We start from the raw sequence: 25,303 nt of genomic DNA, 5'->3' as shown, positions 1-25,303 counted from the left end.
CTGGGTCAATAACTGGGCTTTCTGCTGGACTATTGGTGAAAATGTATTATAATATATAGGAATATATTGCCTCAATATATATAGGCCTCAATATTGCCTATTGTGTTTGATTTGGTTTGTGGATTGGATTAAAATAATATATTTAATTATTTATTTATTTAAATTTTAATTGCCGAATCCAGTGTATGAATATTTTTAATAATTAAAAGCTCTAAGGCTTTTCCTAAAAAGGGTATAATTACATTATTATGCTATTTAATATATTTCATATTGTTTGTATTAAATAATATTTTAATAATTATTATTTACTATTATTTTAATATGTATTATTTAATATTATAATACTGTATACGAGGTATAAATTGTTCTTAATAAAAAGGAATTAATATAATCAATTATTGATTCATTATTGTTGTTTTTTAGTGATATCCCTAAACTATATAAATGTCAATATTAATATAAAGTGCCTTTTGTGTAACACTGTGTACATTTTTCAGTATTACAAATATAGAGGAATGTTAAGCTACATTTTATATTTTTTTATATGTTACTACTTACACTTGAATTGTCATTTTATTATTAAGTCATTTAAAACATCTATATATATATATATATATTTTTTTTTTTTTTCATAAAATCAGTCTAAAAAGTAAACTTTCACATTACCGGTGACAACACAACCTTCATGATGTTTAGTTTAAAGGGACTGAAGACATGATATTAATAATATTATTTTCACTTAATATTTCTCATAATGTCTCCACACTTATCTTAAATAAAAAAGAAGAAGAACTATTTAGAAAATAAACAATTCAACATGTCTGCAACTGTAGATAAACCATGTTTCAATTACATACCAATTTTTAATTTTACAATTAGCATCATCCAAACTATGAAAAAAACATGGAATTATTTAATAAACAAAAAACGTGTTAAATAAACCAGAATACTGTTTTATATTTTAGATTATTCAAAGTAGCTCCTCTTGCTTATATGAAAGTTTTGCACATCTCTGCTGTATTTACTCAGTCAGCTTTATGAGGTAGAGTCACCTGGAATTTGGGCTTTCAGTTAACAGCTGTGCTGAACTCATCAAGAGTTAATAACTTATATTTCTTGTCTCTTAATGTGTTTGAGAGCATCAGTTAAAGTAAAGTAGTGAAGAGGTAGAGTTACAGGTATACAGTGAATAGTGAATATTTGTGTAATGTTCTAATCCAGATTATGAGAAGCAACAACTACTTAACTAAATAAAGACAAAAATGATTTTAAGAAGAAATGAAAGACAAATCAAAAATGTTACAATGATGAAACTGGCCCTCATCAGCTTAGCAAGTTAATAGCTCCCTAGATAAGAGCACCTAAATGCTTCTTTACAGAGTATTTTAGTTTGTTTAACACTTTTAAGTTACTACATGATTCCTTATATGTGTTTCTTCATAGTCTGGAAGACTCTTCTGTATAATACTCTCTCTATAGACATTCAGCACTGATATTAACTTGTTTCCTGTGTCCACTGGTTTGAGTGGAGCCGTGAGTCCGTCCCACTGTCAGTGTGGAGAGCGAGGGGAAGCCTGTAACCCGAGTAAAGCTGAGTATTGAGGAATGGGCTCTACTTACTATTCTAAGTTTAGAATATCTCCAGCCTGAGCCAACGTGGTGGAGTCCCAACTGCACAAACTCTCAAAAACAAGCCCTCAGAGTGTCTAAAACTGGTTTAAAACTGCTTAACAACATATTTTAAACCATTTTTACTCTGTGCTTCTCATACCAGAGGATGAAAAGGGCAGATATACAGGTCAAACAAGAAAAACGTCCTTTTAAAAACCAGAGACAGGCTGGACTGGACAGACTACAGCCTGAGAAATCAACTTACAACAGTTTAAAAAAGTTTCTGAAGTTTCCAAACAAGTTAAAAACTCGAAAATCAGGCTCTTAAAGACATTAAAGACCACTTTTCAGCCAAATAAGCCCTGAATTAAATCAATTTAATAGTCTTACAGCTGTTAATCACTGTACAGTACCTCTGTCCTGCCGGCTCCCGGCTGACTGATCGTCCCTCATGGGAATGTGTGGAGTTCCTTTACAGCTGGGACGCTCATACTGCTTAGAAAAGCCCTGCTAGGACACTGTGTGAGAGAGAGTGTGTGTGTCTGTGGGGGAGTGTGTGTGTGAGAGAGAGAGCATAAGGGTGTGTGTGTGTGTGTGTGTGTGTGTGTGTGTGTCCCCGTCTGTCGCATGTGTGTTAAACAGGAGGCAGGACTACATTGAGGAAGTGTATAAACCACACCTCTAAACTCTAAATCTCTCTCTTTCTCTCTCTCTCTTTTATAACTTTACTCTCTATTGAAAACAGTGGTGGATTCAGTTACTTCAGTTATTTCAGTAATTTAGTTCAAAATGTGAAAATCATATATTATTGTATAGATGTATTAAACACAGCGTGATCTATTTTTTTTAAGTTGTTATTTCTTTTATTGTAGATGATTATGGTTTACAGCAAATGAAAACCCAAAAAATAAGTGGCTCAGAAAATTAGAATATTATAAAAGACCAACTGGTACTTTTGGCAGTGTGGGCAGTGTGCCAAGTCCTGCTGGAAAATAAAATCCGTATCTCCATAAAAGTTGTCAGCAGAAGGAAGCATGAAGTGCTGTAAGATTTTCCAGGAATACCCTGCTTACTGAAACACTAAAATTGATCATTTCTATTGCTACAGATCAGTTGTTGTCAGAACTTGTTTATCAATGACTTCTTTACAATATACAACATTTTCACTGGATCTAAAGAGCTTTAATGTCAAAAATAAAGGGGGAAAAATTGTATTTACTACCATCATACACTTACACTAGGTAGCTGGGTGTTAAATTTTTTTCTATCTTTTTATGATTTTTTTACATTGTAAATTGAATATTAAAGACTATATTAAAGCTGTACAGGTACACATGCAGAATTATTTAAAAGAAAACAGAATATGTTTTATAGTTTAAATTCTTCTAAGTATCATCATTAAGTATTATCTTTTAGGACAGATTTGCAGACTCTTGGTGAGATTTCTCAGATTTCTCAGTGTCTGGGGGAGAGTCACCTGGAACAGTTTTCTCAGCGTCTTGAAGGAAGGAGTTCCTGGAGGTGCTGAACAATAGTTGCTGCTTTTCCTTCACACTGTGAAGCTTCAGCTCATCCCAATTAAATCACCTCAAACCACCATCTCAGTTCATCAGGTTTAGATCAGGGGATTAATGTGGAGGAATAACACTTTTTTTTACTGTTTACTATGTCATTTCATATGTGTCCCTTAATCATTTTTCATGTCTTTAATATTAATCTACACTATAGAAAATTGATTAAAAAACACATTGTTTACCGCTGCTGTTGCTATTGCTCTAGAGCTTCCTGAGCTGTATGTGTTATCTCACTCTTCCTTATCTTAACCTTCTCTCTCCCCCCCCCCTCTCTCTCTCTCTCTCTCTCTCTCTCTTCTCCCCTCTCTTTCTCTCTCTCTCTCTCTCTCTTGCCCTTGCTCGGCTGTACTCTGGGTCGGGTCAAAAGGTCTTGTTTGAGTTTTGAAGATAGTATGTAATGGCTACATTCAAGTAAAACAAACTAACTCTCCCATAACATTCATATTGTTTCAAACTAACGGGGATTATACAGCTCTGGAAAAATAATCACTAGTTTCTTTAGTTATAGGTTTATGTTTGAGTAAAATTAACATTGTTGTTTTATTCTATAAACTAAAGACAACATTTCCCCCAAATTCCAAATAAAAATATTGTAATTTAGAGCATTTATTTACAGAAAATGAGAAATGGCTAAAATAACAAAAAAAAAGATGCAGCGCTTTCAGACCTTAAATAATGCAAAAAAAAAAAAAAAAAAAAAAAAAAAACAAGTTCATATTCATAAAGTTTTAAAAGTTCAGAAATCAATATTTGGTGGAATAACTCTGGTTTTTAATCACAGTTTTCATGCATCTTGGCATCATGTTCTCCTACACCAGTCTTACACACTGCTTTTGGAGAACTTTATGCTGCTTTACTGCTGGTGCAGAAATTCAAGCAGTTCAGTTTGGTTTGATGGCTTGTGATCATCCATCTTCCTCTTGATTATATTCCAGAGGTTTTCAATTTGGGAAAATTAAAGAAACTCATCATTTTTAAGTGCTCTCCTGTTTTTTTTTCCAGAGCTGTATAATAACAGCTTGATTTGAGCCAAAATATCAGGTGTAAAAGGTGCAGAACCACGGTCAAGATTAGCTGCCCTAAATTTTATCCAATTAAAAGATGAAATCTCAGTCCAGATCAGCTGAAACTGGTTTGATTCATTTAGACCCATTACAGGAAGTTGAGGCAGGTTTATATCATATATTAAACTATAGAAGAAGAAAAAAAAGAGGTGATGTGCGAAATTCGACACAGCAGTATGGGTACAACAGATGAAAGTGCTGGTGATTCTGTATCTACTGTAACTGTAGATTAACCGCATATTTATAAACAGAAATACCGTATTTTACAGACTAAAAGGCACACTGGATTATAAAGCGCACTATCAATAAATTTCTATTTTCTGGTCTATTTTCTGGTGCATTATGCAACACTAGTAAGGAACAGGGGTAAAAGGAATCCGAGGAGAGGAGGAGTTAACTGACAGTATTCTACAAACCAATCAGTGTAAAGAAGTAAGGAGACTCCGCCCACATAGGTGATGAGGACAAGATGCTCTCAGTTACTTAATTGTAGTGTGAAACTGGATAAAACTAACGAGTCAAAATACACTACAGAATACACTGAAACAAACACATCAACCCTGGCTGAGACTCTGGTCCTGGTTTTTAGGTGTGAAAATGACCTTAAATACCTTTGGCATTTAAAAAGGGATGCCAAACATATTTTAACAGCTTTCCAGTAAATTTCTAGAAATTCTGGTTCAACTTGTGTCTCTGACATAATCAGCATAAACCCATTGTAGACGCATGACGTGCACTTTAAAAACATAACACTCAGTGTTTTCTTACCCAGCTGCTGAAGATTCCAGACAGACACCTTTACGCCATCATACCGGTCCTGCTTTTCACCTGAATGAAATGTGATTTCTCATCATCATTCATGTGTAACATGATCTTCCAGGAATGTGCTATGCTGTACGTATGCTGCTCTGCTTTATCCTCGCTTACTCGCGGCTTACAGCTTCAGCTGACCTCTGCCTCACAAAAAAACAAATTCCTGCACTTTATGGCTCTATCGTTTTATCTACAGGGCAGATAATAGCCGAGCTCTGGCACTGCTCAGGACATTTCTTGGATTAGCTGGTTAAATATAAACCCTGGAATAGATCGAGTGCTCTGAGGCTTTTTGGTAAGCCATTACAGAAGTCACCCTTAGCAGAAATATGGAGCTCAGCACATGACTGGCCGCTTGGCTGAGCAGATCGGGCAGTAACTGACCCTGCTGTGGTCTGAATATCACAACTGTGTGGCTAATTGCACACAGTAAGAGCTCAGATGAGCCGGGGACAGGGATTATACAGATCAGTACTCAAGAAACAGACACAATCTATCCATACCAAGGCCACAGCGAGCCTCGTGCTCAGAGAATCAGTATTAACTTCACGTGGAATTCTTCTGCTGCTTCAGCACTGAGCAGATTCATTAAAATATGTGGGTTTGGCCCTTATGGTGAAATCTCTATTTGGTGCAGAGGCCAAACCCATATTTCTCCATAAAGTCAAACCCAAAGCCAAGTCTATATTTATCTATTAAGTCAAACCCAAACCCAAATCCATATTTCTTCATAAAGCAAAATCCAAACTCAAACCCATATTTCTTCATAAATCAAACCCAAACCCATATTTCACCAAAAATGCCAAATCCAAACCCAAATCCATATTTCTTCATAAAGTTAAACACAAATCCATATTTTTCCATAAAGTCAACCCCAAATCCATATTTCACCATAAAGCCAAACCCAAATCCCTATTTTTCCATGAAGCTAAACCCATATTTCTCCATGAAGTCAAACCCAAACCCATATTTCTCCATGAAGTCAAACCCAAACCCATATTTCACCAAAAAGCCAAAGCCAAAACCATATTTCACCATAAAACCAAACCCAAACCTATATTACACCATAAAACCAAACCCAAACCCATATTTCTCCATTAAGCCAGATCTATATTTCCCCATAAAACCAAACCCAAATACATTTCACCATAAAGCCAAACCCAAACCCGTATGTCTGCATAAAGTCAAACCCAAACCCATATTGCACCAAAAAAGCCAACTCCAAACCCATATTTCTCCAAAAAGCCAAAACCTAACCCATATTTCATCATAAAGCCAAATCTATATGTATCCATAAAGTCAAACCATTTTTCACCATAAAGCCAACCCCAAATCCAAAACCAAAAGTACTTTAATTTTTTTTGAGTTTTCCATTACTGAGAAGTGCACATCTTCACTTTTAGTTTTTAGTAAATCCTGTGGTAAATGCTTCTCTAAAGCCTAACTCTCAGTATGATTAAAGTCTTTACAGGAAAGTCTGTCCATTTGGCAGAACATCAACACCAGTGAGCGTTTATTTCCAGTAAAACAAGACCAGGCTCCTATTTTTATCAATGGGGAGAAACCAGATTTATCACCAGTCAAGCATTTATTAGACCAGCTGAGTCACCAGCTTTACCAATCTACGAGTGTTTAATAAAGGCTTTAAGACCATGCTAATGCTTTTTTTAATGCTTTTGAAGAAAAATTGTCTAAAACCTTCAACAACCTTCATGTATTATGCCTTTATGTAGTATGTATTATGGTATGCTGCGTTGACCTTAATTTTACCTATAGCTTTAGCCCCTCCCATATCTCTGCTTTTTCACTTAAGGTACTTTGATTTAAGACTCCCTCAGGATCGGCATGTTGCAGATCTGTGAAATATGACATTCTGGTATTACTGTAGAGGAAGAGCAATAACAGGCGAGCTGAGTTTACCTCAGCACTGCTCATATGAAGGAGTTCAGGGAAGCAGTGAGGGAACATTCCGGTGCCCCTGTGCCCTAAATGCCCTAATGCCCTCAGGAAGAAGCGTTTCCTGTTGTTTTGGGATCTGTTATATTTCAGCACAATGGCAAACCTGCTGCCCTGAACGGCAGCTCAGCCAATGACTGTCCAAAACATAAAATACAGAACAGCCTGCATTCTTCCATAGTGCATCAGATAACGACATGCTATAATATGATCAAAGACCAGTGGGTGGATTATCAACTGTGGGAGTGGCTTTCATAAAGCAATAAATCTGAATAAAATAAATCTGAAAACAAGTGTGTCAGTGGGGCATTGTATTTCACATTGTCTGTTTATTGTGTAGTGTCCATAATTTTTAATATTTGCATTTATATATTTAATCAGTAACTTCTTGTAAACACCCATAACACGTGTTATCTTATGGATTTGCTATACAGCTCTAATCCGTAACCTGTCTTTTTAAAAAATATTTCTATTAATTTCCTTCCTTACTGTGTCTAAAGCCCTAGCAGGAACAGTAAGTTTTTTTTAGGCTTTCTTGGTCACATGACATCGCTGCGTTCAGTAGCTCCTCCATTTCCACACGCTGTTGTGTTGTTTACGTAGATCTCCATGGAAACACGTGCCCAAAGTGTAATTATGGTGAGCGGCAGTGGACAAATAGCTATTTTATTAAACGCAAGGAGATGAAACTCAGAGATGTGTGTCCGGACAGGACTAAAATTACCAGAGGATCACAGAGTTTAGCGGAAAACAGTAGATAATTTAGCCTGTAATTTTCTCAGAGGATGTCTGATAAAAACGCGTACATGGTCGTTCTGGACGGGAATAAAATCACAGAGGACACCCATAAAAGAGAAAATTACCCCCAGGACCCCCTGAGAAACTAATCCCGTCCGGACAGGGCTTTACTTATCACACAATTCCCCTAACACTGAAGGCATTCAAGCTAGTCAAGTTAGTCAACCAACTGCATCATTATTTTAAGTTGCTATAAAAACTACATCACTAGACAGCTGAACATGCTTGCAGGAGAACACTAACTACCCAATCAGTTTTGCTACAAAAGTCATGTGTCGGCTAGCAATACACTGGACTCTCACTCACTAGTGGTTGTGGAAATATTTTTTACAATAACTATTGTAGGCTTTTAGACTGGCCAGTCATGAGCTTTTTCAGTGATTCAACCAACTTCACAGACATCCCACCTCACATATGGCTTGTGAGATTCTACCACATATACAGCTCTGGAAAAAATTTAAAGACTATTTAAAAATTATGAGTTTCTTTTATTTTACCAAATAGAAAACCTCTAGAATATAATCAAGATTAGGATGGATGATCATAAGCCATCAAACCAAACTGAACTGCTTGAATTTTTGCACCAGGAGTAAAGCAGCATAAAGTTATCCAAAAGCAGTGTGTAAGACTGGTGGAGGAGAACATGATGCCAAGATGCACGAAAACTGTTATAAAACAGGGTTATTCCACCAAATATTGATTTCTAAACTCTTAAAGTTTGAGGTCTGAAAGCTCTGCATCTTTTTTGTTATTTCAGCCATTTCTCATTTTCTGCAAATAAATCCTAAAAGCTAAATGACAATATTTTTATTTAGATTTTGGGAGAAATGTTGTCTGTAGTTTATATAATAAAACAATTAAAAACAATGTTCGTTTTACTCAAACATAAACCTATAAATAGCAAAATCAGAGAAACTGATTCAGAAACTTAACTTAATTTGTAAACTGGACTTCTGTGCTCACTTTTTGAAAAAAAAAGTCTCTGTATGCAGGACTTGCACTCAACCTCTTAATTTCCTAGTGCATCAGCTCAGTGTAAAAGCAAATCAAGTAAGTTTAAACTGTATGTGTTATATATTAGCTGCTAGCTGTGTCTCTCTATTGTAGCTCCTTCTGATGTCTGTGCATTGTTCTTCTTTTTTTTCTTTGATGGAGCTCAGCGCTAATGCTACGTCAGGCTAAGAGAGCAAAGCTATGGAAAGAACAATGCTGAGCTCTGCTTTATCTGACTTAAGTGCTAACCTTATGGATGACAACCTTAAAGATGATGAACTGTTAGGGAGAGTGTGAGAGAGAGAGAGAGAGAGAGAGAGAGAGAGAGTGAGAGGGAGAGAGAGAAAGGCCTCCTCATATCCCTCCATTGTCCTGTTTCCTCTCTTCCAGAGAGCTTTTGTTTTCGGACGCTGTTGAACGGAGGATTCAGGGTCTGAGTTTAACACACAGAAACACCAGAGCCAGCAGAATACGGACTTCCTGTTTAGAGCAGATCCTGCAGTCTGACTGTCTCCATATTCTGACAAATATAGAGCTAAGAGCCTCTGAAGCACTGGAGTCTTAGGGCCCTGTTGTACACCCTGCACAAGGTGCGCCACGATAATCATTGCTATCTTACACCCCAACAACAATCTATTTTCACGCCTTGCGACCACTATGTTAAAATATTGCAATGTTTTAGGTATTAGGAATAAATCTACGCTTATGGGTGTGGTGGTCTGGAAGTGAGGTGTGTTCAGGTAAATTTCTGGCGTGTTTTTATCTTGGTGGCGGAAAAAAAGGTGCGCCACTGACTGATTAAACCCTGACAACAGTCAACACTCAGCCGCTTAATCCTGATTAGCTTGTGCAAATACAGCATTTACATCAACTATGAACAGAAAAAAGAATAAAATAACATTGCTGTTCCCTTAATTGAGCTACTGGTGTATCTTCACAGCGTGAGCGAACAGATCAGTATCTGTCTCTGCTGAGATGCTCAAAAGCGTTGCGCTGTTAAGATACCAATGCGCCAAAGTCAGAGCTCACCTGGTTCTTAACGGGAATGACAACTGGCACACTGATTGGTTTATTTCACGTTACGCCCAAAATGAACCACACCCATGAATAATTAAGATAATTAGTTCATGCCTTTGGCATGTTTTGAGAAGCGCAAGACATACTTTTACAGTCTTTATGATAGCAAAGGCACGTCGACACACCCTAAATTAAGATGCGCCATTGGCAATTGTCCGATGCGCTATAGATTACTAAAACAGGGCTCCTACAGTGTCTGTAAAAGTAGATAAATGAATAAAGAAGCATAGGATTAAAATATCGATGTAACAAAAATGGTACTACAACAATTTTATAACTTGTATTTTAAAATTTTGCTCTAGAAATGGTGTTAGAATAGTTCTATAAAGTGAAAAAAAAAACATTTTATCAGAGTGTTTTAATGGTTGGTAGAGAGCTGTAGAAGCTATAAAAATAAGCTTTTTAAAGGAGCTAGTTTCACACACTGTCCTGTAGTGATGTTCTCAGGATGTTCAGTATCTCTGTCACTTTGGGACTTATGAGTTAATGAGTTAAAATTAAGGACGGAGCATCACCATGAATTCTTTTGTAGGTTTGAGTTCAACTCACAGCTAAGATTAGGCAATATATTGTAAATATTAATACACCTTTGTTATTGGTTTATACAATATATTTAAAAAAAATTACATGATTAAAAAATACAGTTTTGGAATTTGAAATGGACATTACAATAGAAAAGCTTCTAATCTGTGCAGAAAATGTTTATTTTCTTTGTAAAACTCAAAAATTCTCTCTAAAACTCTCTCCTTATGGAGGAGCAGGTAGCAGGTAGTGGTGCTATTCACTGCATCACACCAACCACCATTTTAATATAATAATAATAATAATAATAATAATAATAATAATAATAATAATAATAATAATAATAATAATAATACATTTTATTTATATAGAGCTTTATAAGATTCTCAAAAAGCACTTTACATGCAAAGCAAAACAGACAAAAAGCAAAAAGTACAAATATTATAAAAAACAACAAAATACAAAATACAGTAATTTAATTGAACATAAATGTAAGAATAGTTTTTAATTTGAAGATAACAGGAGGATTACATTTTTTATCATATCATAATGTATCATATATCACAAGTTCTCTAAAGCATATTAAGGTATGAGTTATTAGTGATATCACCCAGCCCTGCTCTGTTTTCCTGTGTTAGTAAACTTGTTTATTCAGACTCTGTTTCTGCATTCTTTGTTTTTTTTTGTTCTCGGGTCTGATGAGATTCTGTTCTTCTTTATAAAAGAACAGAACAAAACTGAGGGGATTAGAGCTGAATGATCTCACGGAAAGAAACCGAAAAATAGTGGTGTTAAATCTGATCAGTAATAAGACCAAGTAAGGCTGAAGTTGTGCTGTTTTTATTCACAGCAAAACTCAAGACTAAAATCTGACTATTTTAATGTATCTTTTTATGCATCAGTCTACAAATGATCGACTGTGTGGCTCCTGGTTTGTTTGAATGAAGAATGCAGGGTTATTATAAAATACATTTGGTTTGGATATCTCATCTCTTAAGCAGACAATCGCAAGTGATGAAATGAAAAGTAATAAAACAGCGAGCTCTGCTGGATTTTAAAGGTAATGAAAACAACTCGACTACATCCACATTACCAGGCTGAAGTGACTCAAATCTGATTTTTTGCTCAATGCAGCACAGATCATGTTCATGGCTGTGTGAACGTGCCAAATCCGATTTTTTTCAAATCAGACTGAGTTGGTTTTATATGTGGTTCTAAATCAGATACGTGCTTCTCTCTCAATTAAGTAGTATACAGTAAAAAAGTGTTATTTCTCCACTATAATCTCCTGATCTAAACCTGATGAACTGAGATGGTGATTTGAGGTGATTTAATTTGGATGAGCTGGAGCTATTGTTCAGCACCTCCAGGAACTCCTTCCTTCAAGACGCTGAGAAAACTATTCCAGGTGACTCTCCCTCATGAAGACCCTGAAATTTAAATACACTGCAAAAAAAACAAAACAAACAAAAACAAACAAAAACAAAACCAATATATTAGCAGGTAAAATAATCTAATTTTAAGGCAATAAATCTTAGCTTTTTTTCTGAAACATTTCAAGATTTTAGGCATAATTTTAGGAATAATTTCATTCTTAGTCTAGTATAAGTCATTTGTCAATATTAAATTTACAATGTAAAAAAATATAAAATGAAAGAAAACACATTAAATGAGAAGAGGCTGGTACTGTATAGAGAATGTGATTTTTTTGGCTTCAACACAGTGTGATCAACAGATTAAATAGATAGATAGATAGATAGATAGATAGATAGATAGATAGATAGATAGATAGATAGATAAATAGATAGATAGATAGATATAAAGAAGGATAAAATATAAAGTAATATTATATATATATATATATATATATATATATATATATATATAGAGAGAGAGAGAGAGAGAGAGAGAGAGAGAGAGAGAGAAGGATAAGATATACACAAGTATTTAATATATAAAAAATGATGAGATATGAAGAAATATTAAATATATAAAGAAGGATAAGATATAGGGATTACGTCACTCCGTAAACCATTAATCGGTTGGGGTTTTTTAGGAATTTTTGGGCGTGTTTTTTCTGTGTCAGCTCTGCAGAGGGCGCTGTTTACCTGTTTTATTAACACCTGTACTCGGTGTGTAGAGCTGAGGGTGGGAGGGAGGGGCTAACCCAGCCCTCCTCCTCCTCCGGTACTCGGCTCCGTCCTCCCGCCGCTGACCGGGGGAAACTCGCTGCTCGTGCGCTCTCGCGCGCTCTCTCTCTCTCTCTCGGTTGCCACTCCGGTTGGAGTGACGTCACTCCCCGCTCCGGTATCCGCGCTGTGTCAGTGTGTGTGTGGAGTGTGTACGGGAGTGTGTGGAGTGTGTGTGTGTGTACGGGAGTGAGTACGGGGCTTCTGGATAGGGCGGCGGGTGTGTGGCCGCGCGCTTCAATTTGCGCGTTAATTGCGGCCAATTAATTAATTAATTAATTTAGCGAGCGCGCGCGCGTCAGTCAGTCAGTCAGTCAGTCACTGAGTCGCACGCGGTTGGGGATCACCGCGCTGGGTTCGGTCCGCGGCTCCGTTCGTAGACAATGCTGAGCGGATTTCTGATCGATTTTTTATCAATATCGACATTGATCTTATTGGAAACTGTACAGCAGATCAGGAGCTTCATTAACGTTCCCTTCAACTTCACCCAAAAGGACTGTCTATCTCTACCTGCTGGAACTGCCGCACCTGGATGTAGTGGACTAGATAATAACACTCTGTGAGCATCATGAGCGCGAGCGGTGAGTAGTACACCTGTCCTGCCCTCAGAGCTTTACCTGAGCCTGCTGTACCTGTGCTGCTGCTGTTGTTGCTGCTGTCAACTTTTTACAATATTCAAGTAATTAAATTTCATTCAGCCTTTATGTTTAGATTGTCATTAAAAAAGTACAATTACAAGCCAATAATGCCAATTAGCATTTAAACACATTTAATAAATAAGTGCATAATTGATCTGCAAATAAGCATAATTAAATAGAATACGTGTATAATGTTCAGATATGAAACAGCAAAAATATAAACAACAAAAATAAGGTGCATGAATGACATTCATGAGAGCGAAGGGCAGATCTAAAATAGAGAAACATATACAGTACATAAACAGTCTAAATATATAAAGTTAAGTACATTAGTGCATCTTAAAAATTAGAATATCACTTTCTTGTAATTTGGTTCAAAATGTGTTACACACAGAGTGATCTATTTTAAGCGTTTATTTCTTTTATTGTTGTTGATTATGGCTTACAGCCAATGAAAACCCAAAAAACAGTCTCAATTTTTTTATATTATAAAAGTCCAGTTGGTACTTTTGGCAGTGTAGGCAGTGTGCCAAGTCCTGCTGGAAAATGAAATTCGCATCTCCATAAAAGTTGTCAGTAGCAGAGAGAAGCATGAAGTGCTGTAAGATTTTGTGGGGAAACAAAACTGCACTGCACTTTAATTTGGAAATCAAGGGACCAGAGTGAAGTTTGAAGTTTCGACAATCAGTGATGGTTTGGAGAGACATGTCATCTGCTGGTGTTGATCCACTGTGTTTTATTATCAAGTCCTGTTATATGACATTATATTAAAGGAAACAAAAACTATCTTATGATACACAGTATTAATTGTGTTTTGAAAATGCACCAGCAATGGCAGATTCTTGAAAACTCTTATACTCTTTTTATGCATAATATAGTGATTTATATGACATTCAGTTTAGCAGAATTTTTACACTCTGTGATAAAAAATGTACAGTTTGGCCAGTGCTCTTCAAGTACTTATGATACATACAGCTTTGGAAAAAAGAGAGCACTTAAAAATGAGGAGTTTCTTTGATTTTACAAAATTGTAAACCTCTGGAATATAATCAAGAGGGAGATGGATGATCCAAACTGAACTGCTTGATTTTTTGCTCCAGGAGTAAAGCAGCATAAAGTTATCCAAAAGCAGTGTGTAAGACTGGTGGAGAAGAACATGATGCCAAGATGCAAAAAACTGTGATTAAAACCAGGGTTATTCCACCAAATATTAATTTCTGAACTCTTAAAACTTTATGAATATGAACTTGTTTTATTTGCATTATTTGAGGTCTGAAATCTCTGCATCTTTTTTTTTGTTATTTCAGCCATTTCTCATTTTCTGCAAATAAATGCTCTAAATGACAATATTTTTATTTAGAATTTGGGAGAAATGTTGTCTGTAGTTTATAGAATAAAACAGCAATGTTCATTTTACTCAAACATAAACCTATAAATAGCAAAATCTGAGAAACTGATTCAGAAACTCAAGTGAGCTGTATGCTGTCCAGCTTCTTTGGTGCTTTCAGACTGTAGGTTATATACATATACTTTCTATATTGGTGCTACAGATTACCATTAAAGATTACCACACAGATACACAACACAGAAAGAGAGAGAGAACATACAATGAAAAGACTTGTCTATGTGCTTCAGTCAGCTGATGTCTTTCGCCCAAAGGCAAGGGCACTTTCACTTTATCTGATAATCAGTGTTTTGTTGGGAAATTCGTTCAGCGCTGCCTCAAAAGCCGCGTTCTCCTGTTCTCCTGTTCTCCTGAATTGAGTCTATAAAATCGATCCAGAATGACCTCCCTGCTGTAATTCTGCTGAATGATGCCATTCATTCCTCCCTTCTCTCCTCCGCCACCTTAGCAAAAGCCTGGCAGCTCTGACATCAGATGCCCAGCATTCCTATGGTAATCTGCTGAATTCCATTCTCAGCTGATGGAGGCATGGCCTGGCCCTGCCCACGTGTTCCCGGCTGTCACATTTACACAACCGCATGCTCACAGCTCCGTCAGGCTCTGATTAAAGGAGAACTCTGGTGTTGTAGTAAAACATGATAAAAAGTTCTTACCTTTGATGAATAACACACCTCCGCTCTCCCACAGCGTCCAGAGATACATAAATTTTAACAGTCCAAAAACACCCTGTTATCCAGCTCAAAGTAGCTCCACACCTCCTTTCGTAGAATCCAGCGAGTCCTAAAATTTAAAATGAGGCATTAATAACTCAAAAAGGGCACAAGAAGCTTATTAAAAAACACAGTTTACATCCAATAACACTAGATTCAGCTCCGAGCGCCCCCATCACTGTACTGATAATGACATAGACATATATATATATATATATATATACATAGACTCCACATAGCGTAGCAGCCAGCTCCAGGAGGCAGGCTATGCGGAGTCCATGTTTTTAAGTTATTAATGCCTCGTTTTTAATGTCAGGGCTCTCTGGATTCTAGCATGGAGGTGTGGAGCTACTTTGAGCTGGATAACGGTGTAAAAAGGATTTATCAGGGTAAATTATGCCCCGTATCTCCCAGTCTGACGGGTGTTTGGACAAACTGTTAAAATTACTGGATCTCAGAACGCTGTGAGAGAACGGAGGTGTGCTATTCATCAAAGGTAAGAACTTTTTATCATGTTTTACAACAAAAGTCCATTTTACACCAGAGTTCTCCTTTAATGCCTTGCAGATTTGATGGAATCTGCCTTATTCACCTGATAATGCATGGGCATAGGCCTGTCATCATAAAAGTTCATTGTGAACGACATGTTGTTTCAGAAAATATTGTGATAAACTGTACTATTGGAATTTTAAGAATTTAAGTTAAATGCCACTAGTGTACTGTAGTATTTTGTATATAAGGCGCACCGGATTATAAGGCGCATTATGCAACACTAGTAAGGAACTGGGGTGTCACTGTGTTTCCATTTAATTCAGCAACTCTTGCTGCTGAGTGATCGTGGGGACAGCAGGTTAACTAAGTTAAGTAAGCTAATTGTAATTCTCAAAAAGTCAAACAAGTGCTAGATGTTAATCTACACAGATTTCTCTCTTGAAACCTGTTTATTTAGGTATTAATGAGTAAAGCACTTCCGTTTATGTACAGTAAGCTTAGATTTCTAGCAGCTAACCACTAGCGCTAGCCTCCTTTAGCCGCTAATACCACCCGACAGTGCTACACTAAGAAACCCTGAGTGCTCCGGTAAACCAGGGTGATATTAGCTATCAGGCCGTCCCACGTAGCTTGTTTTAACAGAGTAAACACACAGACTACAGTCCAGTATACTCACATCTGAACTGTGAAAGAGCTAGCAGTTAGTGCGGTTAGCGGGTAATGATAATGCTGCTCCATCAGTGCTAGCCAGGGTTAGCAGCAGGCTACAGGCAGATAATACTCCCCTCTGAAGTGAGAAAGAGCTAGAATTGACTGTTGTTAGGGGGTAATGCAAATGCTGCTCCATCAGTGCTAGCCATGGTTAGCAGCAGGCTACAGGCTGATAATACTCACCTGAACGGTAAAAGACTCAGCGCTTAGTGTGCTTAGCACCTTATGCTAATAAACCTGTATAATGCTGCACTTCAGCAGAGTGGCTTAACTGCTCCTTAATATCTGACTGGTAAAACTTATACATAAGGATTTTACTCCTTATAGTGCGTAAAATACGTTACATTTTGTGCTGTTAAACTACTACATATATTGATAGAAAGAAAGAAAAAAGAAAGAAAGAAAAAGAGAACTGCTCAGCTCGGCTGGTGTTGCAGTGGTGCAGGAAATAGGCGGTATAGTGGATTTAGCGTTGACCATAAGAAATGGGCCGAGCAGTAAATGAAGAAAGACAGAATGACCCCGGTGTAATTACACTGTGTTGCTGTTGCCTCCAGGCTACTGTGCCCAGTATAGTGTAAGAACGTATTGTGCCACAGTGAACAGCAGCTCTGCTGAACGGCTGTAAGTCTGCATGGCTGGGCTGCAGGTAACTCTGAGACCTGGTGTCATCTGCATAATTGGGTAATGACTGCCCGCCGCGGTGGACCAGGCGGGGGGTGTATCTGAACGGCTGCAGCTTCAGAGTATTACTTTCAGAAGAACTGAGATCATAAAAACACCAACGGACGCTGAAAATCCAGGGAAACATGTATTTCTACAGCGCGCTGTGTGATATATTGCACCGTGGCTGCCCATTTTGGTCTGATTGGCTCCCTGTGAGGCCCTCATGTTGTTTTATTACTGCATTGACCCAGCAATATGTTCTCCAAAGTGGTGAACAAAGCAATCCAATCTTCTGCTGGACCGAGCCGAGCTGTACATTTGTTAAAACTAATGACTGTACATAAATACATACATATAAAAAAGCGTCCCTTTGGTTTCACAGCCTTCTATTCTATAGAAATGATGGTAGGCCTGTCACAATAACTTAAACAATGTTATAGTCATTTATTTATTGTCATTTTAAGTGCATTGTGATGCAAATACACGCTTTTAAAAAGCAGATAACTTTTCAGACATTCAATGAAAAAAACATGCATAAATTAAAGTGCATATGCTATATATTCAATAACTGTAACTCCATATACACAGTGTGGATTTCTGCAGTAGGTGAAGTAGTGCTGGGTATATTTTACAGTATTTTGCAAGATTCTGAAGGTTTCACAGTATTTATATTATAATTATTATTATTTACTTACTTATATTTTTTGCACGACTGGACTTTTATATAGGTCTGTGAATTACTATACTGTTAGGAAGACATATAATAGCACATAATAATAACATTATTAAATTAACATATAATAAAAACGCACACCGGTACAAAATTGACGTACAGTATACTGTATGAACAGGTATATCACCCAGCACTAAGGTGAAGAAAAAGTATATATTTTCCAAATTATGATTTATTAACTTTAGTTTTAAACTTTAAAAGGGTATAGTTGCTTTGTTATGCTATTCTATTATCATTATATCAGTGGCAGTTTATGGTTGTAAAAATCGTGTATATCATGTATATCGTGGCACCCCTAAATTTTTAGTATATAGTATTTCCTAAAAGTGAGTAAACCCTGTACATTTCCGCAAATATTTTATTGTATCTTAATAAAACTTGGACATAGCTTAGAGTAGTCATCGTTAGGCAACTTGTGTAACATTACATATTTACTGTCCCCTAAAAGTAAATCAACACACAGCCATTAATATCTGAATAGCTGACAACAAATGTCCATATTGTGCCCAATTGTGTCAGTGTCCCTTCCTGGTATCATGTATTTAATTAAAGTTAAAAGATTCATGATGTAATTGGAAAACAGGGCTGTTACATTTGGTATTTTGGATTCAGTTCTCCAATTCTGGCCATTGGAAATTCAACATTACACCTCATGGCAAAGAACTCTCTGTAGATGGAAGATGGTGACACGTGTTAGTGTGCCTCTCTTTGTGTGTGAAAAGTGCAAGCATGGCACCTCGTGGCAAAGAACTCTTTAAGGATGTGATAGACAAAATTGTTGCTAGGCTATCAGGAGATTAAAACTGACCTACAGCCCACTGGCCAAGGTCATACAGTGTTTTTTTCCAATACAGATTCCTCTCATTAAATGCATTAATGGCTGCTACACTATAGTGTACACTCACCAGTGGCTTTACTATGGTATTGTAAATGTATTGGCATCTGGAAGCCAGTCCACTCCAGCTCCAGTACCCATTCATCTTCCCTGCAGCCAGATACAGTGATTTAGCTCAGTTATGGACAAAAGAGAGATGAGAGAGGCACACTGGCCCACTACAACCTGTCACCATGCCATCTACTGTACATCCATTCTGAAGATATATAGTGCCCGGCACTGCCTGCTGTGGAGAAGAGCAGCTCCAGGGCACACAGTATGAAATCAATTACATTTTCCTCAGAAATCCCCTTTTCTTATCTATACAGGATCGAGCTGTTTCTTTCAGAAAAGATAGGTACAGATCTGCCAAACGGAAGTAGTGTAAGACATAGTTTAACTGCTGCTGTAATCTTTCACACTGTTTACAATTAGAATAATAATTTGATTCTTGAGAGTCCATCACTCAGCTCAGTACAGTGAGTATTAGGATACTAACTGGAAACCCCTCTCAAGAGCCTATTACTCAGAATACTAACCAGAAACCCCTCTAAAGAGCCTATCACTCAGCTCAATACAGTGAGTATCAGGATACTAACCGGAAACCCCTCTCAAGAGCCTATTACTCAGAATACTAAGCAGAAACCCCTCTCAAGAGCCTATCACTCAGCTCAGTACAGTGAGTATCAGGATACTAACCGGAAACCCCTCTCAAGAGCCTATCACTCAGAATACTAACCAGAAACCCCTCTCAAGAGCCAATCACTCAGCTCAGTACAGTGAGTATCAAAACTTTAACAAGAGACCGCTCTCGAGAATCCATAATCCAGGTTAGTACAGTGAGTATCAGAACACTAAGCAGATCCCCTATCTAGATTATATCACTCAGCCTAAACAGGGAGTAACTAGTTCCCCCTCTCAAGAGTCCATCGCTTAGCTGAGTACATTGAGTATCAGAAAACTAACTGGATAATTCTCTCGAGAGTCTATAACTCTGCCCAGTGCTGTGAGTACCATAACACAAACCAGATAGACCTATCTTGATTTTATCACTCAGCCCAGTACAGTGAGTATCAGAATACTAACTTGATACCCCTCTCGAGAGTCCATCTCTTAGCCAAAAAACATTGAGTATCGGAAAACTAGCTGGATATTCCTCAAAAGAGTCCATCACTCAGCCCAGTACAGTATCAGAACAGTAAACAGATACCCTTCAGCCCAAAACAGAGAGTAACTTGATAGTCCTCTCAATAGTCATATTACATAATTATTTAATTCAGTTTCTTTGTAAAATAAATTCCAATTTAGTAATAATACAGAGTAGACTGCAACAGGTAGGAATCCTCAAAATAGTGTGAAATATAATTTTACTGCTGCTGTAGACTTTCACACTGTTTACAAATAGAAGCATCTTTTATCTCCAATACAAGCATTGTGGAAAAGTTCTAGGCCATCACACTCTCCATGCCTCCATGCCCTCACACACTTTCATTTAGTTGTTTCACTTTGCCTTTCATATGATCTATTTAAGATCTAATTAAGCATCTTTACATTCACTGAAGTGCAAAAATACCTATTCTTTAAGAATAATCTGATCTTCCCAGAGGATTCCTCAGGTAAGGATATCAGCCTCTACAGATACAGACAAATTCTTGCTTACAGTATAAAGGTAGAGCACTAGAGTCTAATCCTAGTGATAGATAGATAGATAGATAGATAGATAGATACATAGATAGATAGATAGATAGATAGATAGATAGATAGATAGATAGATAGATAGATAGATAGATAAAATATATTATATAAATATAAATATGCATACGTTAGAAGACAGTTCTAAAAAGAGAATGTGAATATGTGAATACCCAATCATGAGTAAAGTGTACTTGAATGTAAGCGAGGTTGGGGAAGTGTTAGTGTAAATAATTAAGTGGTTGAGTAATAATGTCCATGTGGTGTGACTGGGTTAAACTCAGTCGGCAGCAGCATCCCGTCCCCGATGGGAGCAGTTAAAGAGTCTGATGGCTCTCGCAACAAAGGATCTTCTGAGTCTGTCTGTTGTGCAGCTCTGTGACAGCAGTCTGCCGCTGAACACACTCCTCTGCTTCATGATGGTGGTGTGAAGTGGGTGACTATCATTGTTCATGTTAGAAAGCAGTTTATCCAAAGTCCTTCTCTCAGCTATTGTAACCAGAGAGTCCAGCTCCATTCCAACTACTGCCCCGGCCCTCCTGACCAGCTTGTCCAACCGTGATGCATCTCTCCTCTTCATGTTGCCTCCCCAGCACACCACAGCGTAGAAGAGAATGCTGGCCAGGATTTACTGGTAGAACATCTGCAGAAGCTTCTTACAGATGTTAAAGGACCGCAGTCCCTTAAAGGAGCCGGCTCTGTCCCTTCCTGTACAGGGTGTCTGTATTTGTTGACCAGTCCAGTTTGTTGTCCAGCATCATAGTGTCATGATACACACTCCATCTGGCGCCCACAGCACCGTCAGGGGTCTTTATGACACTGGTATTCAGAGAGCCCTCGGTATTCTGTATCTGTAATCGATGGAAAAGAGCTTCTGTGGAGCAGCAGCAGTGTGGTGTGGTCATATACAGCATGCTTTACTGAGGCTGAAGTGTGAGGAGCAGTATCCATCAATACCCCTGCAGTCAATCATCCCATCAAACACTGGTCTCCACCTCATCAGCTGACATACCAAACCATTAATAAACCCAAGTGTGGACCGAAGGCTGGTCAGGGTCCTTGAGGGCTAACAGGTCACAGCTCATTTGATCTGACCTTGGGTTTGGCTGGGTTGAGCGATCATCGAGGCAGCGGGGTCACCTGGACTCCTGTCACCACAGCAACACCGGCTCTGATGTAAGAATAGCCATAAATCAGCGGCGGATGGATTCTCCCCAGGTACAGCAGCAGAGCGAGCTTACATACAGAGCCTGACTCAGGGTTAGAGCTGTGTACTGGCAAGAATCTGGATATACAGTATGATATACAGGGGTTGGACAGTGAAACTGAAACACCTGGTTTTAGAGCACAATAATTTATAGTGGTGACGGACAGTTCTGGTGGAAACAGGAGAGTTGAGCTGCACATTGAATTCTGCCGTGATTTGATCAGCCGTGGTTTTATGTTTTTTTAGATACAATCCGGGTTAGCACCCGAACATCCCTTTCAGACAGCTTCCTCTTACAGCGTCCACAGTTAATCCTGTTGGATGTGGTTGGTCCTTCTTGGTGGTATGCTGACATTACCCTGGATACCGTGGCTCTTGATGCATCACAAAGACTTGCTGTCTTGGTCACAGATGCTCCAGCAAGACTTGCACCAACAATTTGTCCTCTTTTGAACTCTGGTATGTCTCCCATAATGTTGTGTGCGTTGCAATATTTAGAGCAGAACTGTGCTCTTACCCTGCTAATTGAACCTTCACACTCTGCTCTTACTGGTGCAATAATGTGCAATTAATGAAGATTGAACACCAGGCTGCTCCAATTTAGCCATGAAACCTCCCACACTAAAATGATAACAGGTGTTTCAGTTTCATTGTCCATTGTCCTGTATATAATATAATATAAAATCTTTAATGTTAAGTTCACAATTTAAAAAACAAAAGCAAAATAAATAAAAAATAATTAAACAAAATAATAAAAAGAAAGAAATACAGTAATTGATAAGAGGTGTGTACGGTAGGGGTGGGCAATATTATATTGTATACAATATATTGTGCACAGAAATATCATGAAATTAAAAATCCATGTTGTGATAATAGGGATGTTCTGTCTTAAAAGTAGTTTATTATTTACTGTGAAGTTTTAAGTGTATTTATTGTATAATTGTTTTAGTTAGCAGTTTATATCTTAAAACTCTTATCTACATTTTTGTTAATTTCTAGTTTACTACATAATTTGAACAGACAAACTGTCCTTTACACTGTGCCAAAATTTCTTAATGCATAGACCAATAGAAACCATTCAAAATGACCTAAAATAAACTCTTTTTACATTGACTTCCACTGAGGTTTACAAGGTTTTTGCTGCATTATATTATTTTATGCTATATTATTTATTTTGCCACATTATGATTATACTGTTATACCATTATACTTTATTCCTGAAATTAATTATTTTAGTTTTCCTATATCGCCAAGTAGATCGTTATCGCAAAAATACCCTGAAATATCGTGATATTATTTTAGAGCCATATCGCCCACCCCTAGTGTACGGTACTGTATGTTTAGTTGCATGGTTATTATTAAACAATAATAAATAAAAATAAACCAAGAGAAACCAACGACCAGACTTAAGACCAGTTTTCCTTTTAATTTCAGTCATTAAGGTGGGCTCAGTCCAGCCACTCGTGTTTACACTCTCAGCGTCTCCAGCGCTGTCATCTCCACTCTGCTGCAATCCTCAGTGACTGTAATCCCTCTGGAGGATTCGGAGCTCAGGGCAGAAATAGCCCCGGCCCCTCAGACCCAGCCTGATCACCTTACACCTCCAGCCGGACGTCAGGAGCCCTGCGCTAAATACTGCTCTTCATTACCGGAGTAAAGGCCCCGGCTGATCTAGAACACAGCGCTCAGTTTTATCAGAGCTTTTACTGTAATTCTGAACGACGTTCTGAGTGAAGATGAGCGTTTTGATGAAGATCAAAGGGAATGTGTTGTCTGTTGCCGCTGCAGTCTTTAATGTGTCTGTGTGAAGCTGTGTGGAGGTTCGGGGCTCGGCTGTATTTATTACAGGTGGTTTGAATAGGACTGTATTTCCCTAGTCAAACTTTATGCAAATTTCTCTCGCTCCTTGTAGAGTTCTCCGGCTTAATATTCCGCAGCAGCTTTTATCAGTTTATGAATGAAGGTTTTGTAGTTGGTTTATTTATGTGGCATCATGGGATTGGGAAGTGCTTAATCCTGAACATCTCTCTCTCTCTTTCTCTCTCTCTTTCTCTCTCTCTCTCTCTCTCTTTTCTGCAGTGTGATAGTGCAGGTATGGGGTTAGAGTGTGTGAGTGTGTCAGTGCTGTGGGTTATCAGGGATTACACTCCTCAGCCAGAGGCCCAGCACACACACACACACACACACACACACACACACACACTCACACACACACACACACACAGTATATACACATACATATACACAAACATATACACAAACACACACACACCACGATTTGAACATTACGATAAATTGTAATTACTCAAGAATTTGCATCAAGAGTCCATCGTTTAGTCCAGTGTAGTGAGAATCAGAAACTAACTGGATACCCCTTTTGAGAGTCCAGTCATTGTTATTCATTCTATTAGCTCCATATTACCTACAACCATATTGTCCCGATTGGGTAAAGATCGTGCACCATTCTCAATTTTACCGCATTTGGCATCTTGATTTTGAGTCTGCCAGATTTATTTATTTATTTTTTTTTTTTTTTTACATTTTTTTCAATTGATTTCTATTGTAATTTTAGAAGGGTTCTTTCTTTTTCTGTAAAAGTTAACATTTTGAAGATACCAGGCTTTTGTGATGCCCGAGAAAAACAACATATTTCATAAACTTTTAATTTTAGCCCCTTTTTGTCACCATTGAATGATTTAGATTTGTCTTACCTTAACTAAAAACACAATTTGGGCCCCATTATACACCCTGTGCAAGGCTTTTTAGCGCAATGGTGCACTTAAAAAGCCAAAGTGTAGTTCAAAACACGCTATAAACATCACGGTTAATTGTAATTACTCAAGAATGTGCAAAAATAGAGTCGGTGAGTCCAGTGCAGTGAGTATCATAACACTAACTGGATACCCCCTTTGAGAGTCTATCACTTAGCCCAGTACACTGGCTCTCTAAAAATATCTATGTATAATACCTTACAATGCATCATTCTTACAGAGCAGACTGCAACATATTATATATATATATATATAATTGATTCAGTTTCTTAATCAGTTTATGTGGTTTTGCTATTTATAGGTTTATGTTTGAGTAAAATGAACATTGTTGTTTTATTCTATAAACTACAGACAACATTTCTCCCAAATTACAAATAAAAATATTCTCATTTAGAGCATTTATTTGCAGAAAATGAGAAATGGCTGAAATAACAAAAAAGATGCAGAGCTTTTAGACCTCAAATAATGCCAAGAAAACAAGTTCATATTCATAAAGTTTTAAGAGTTCAGGAATCAATATTTGGTGGAATAACCCTGGTTTTTGTGCATGTTTCTTGACATGTTCTCATCGACCAGTCTTACACACTGCTTTTGGATAACTTTATGCTGCTTTACTCCTGGTGCAAAAATTCAAGCGGTTCAGTTTGGTGGTTTGATGGTTTGTGATCATCCATCTTCCTCTTGATTATATTCCAGAGGTTGTCAATTTGGTAAAATCAAAGAAACTCATCATTTTTAAGTGCTCTCTTATTTTAGAGCTGCATATATTGAAAATAGTTTAATTGACCAAGATGCCTTGCAAAATGC

The 25,303-nt window shown here is 37.5% G+C and overlaps 2 protein-coding genes across 8 annotated transcripts in view; one reads left to right on the top strand and one right to left on the bottom strand.

Moving 5' to 3' along the window:
* Nucleotides 1–5,211, bottom strand: part of sh3tc2 (SH3 domain and tetratricopeptide repeats 2) — a 44,983-nt gene extending 39,772 nt beyond the window's left edge. The window contains exon 1 of one of the 3 annotated variants that reach the window (XM_049483878.1): nt 5,018–5,211. Coding sequence is in view for 1 of the 3 variants with exons in the window: in XM_049483879.1 (XP_049339836.1) it covers nt 2,025–2,064 (40 nt within the window). In the remaining 2 variants the exon portion in view is untranslated. Of the gene's footprint in view, nt 1–2,024; nt 2,236–5,017 lie in introns of those variants that run through there. The other 2 variants (XM_049483877.1, XM_049483879.1) reach the window with 2 other exon arrangements.
* Nucleotides 5,212–12,613: 7,402 nt separating this feature from the next.
* Nucleotides 12,614–25,303, top strand: part of ablim3 (actin binding LIM protein family, member 3) — a 163,254-nt gene continuing 150,564 nt past the window's right edge. For all 5 annotated transcript variants that reach the window (XM_049483889.1, XM_049483888.1, XM_049483886.1 and 2 more), the window contains exon 1: nt 12,614–13,178. In XM_049483889.1, coding sequence (XP_049339846.1) covers nt 13,166–13,178 — 13 coding nt within the window. In that variant the 5' untranslated portion in view covers nt 12,614–13,165. The remainder of the gene's footprint in view (nt 13,179–25,303) is intronic.

The sequence above is a fragment of the Astyanax mexicanus genome, chromosome 10 (genome assembly GCF_023375975.1).
Source record: "Astyanax mexicanus isolate ESR-SI-001 chromosome 10, AstMex3_surface, whole genome shotgun sequence".
NCBI lineage: Eukaryota > Metazoa > Chordata > Actinopteri > Characiformes > Acestrorhamphidae > Astyanax > Astyanax mexicanus.
Note: the sequence above shows the minus strand (reverse complement) of the source record. Positions and strands in the feature narration are given on the sequence as shown.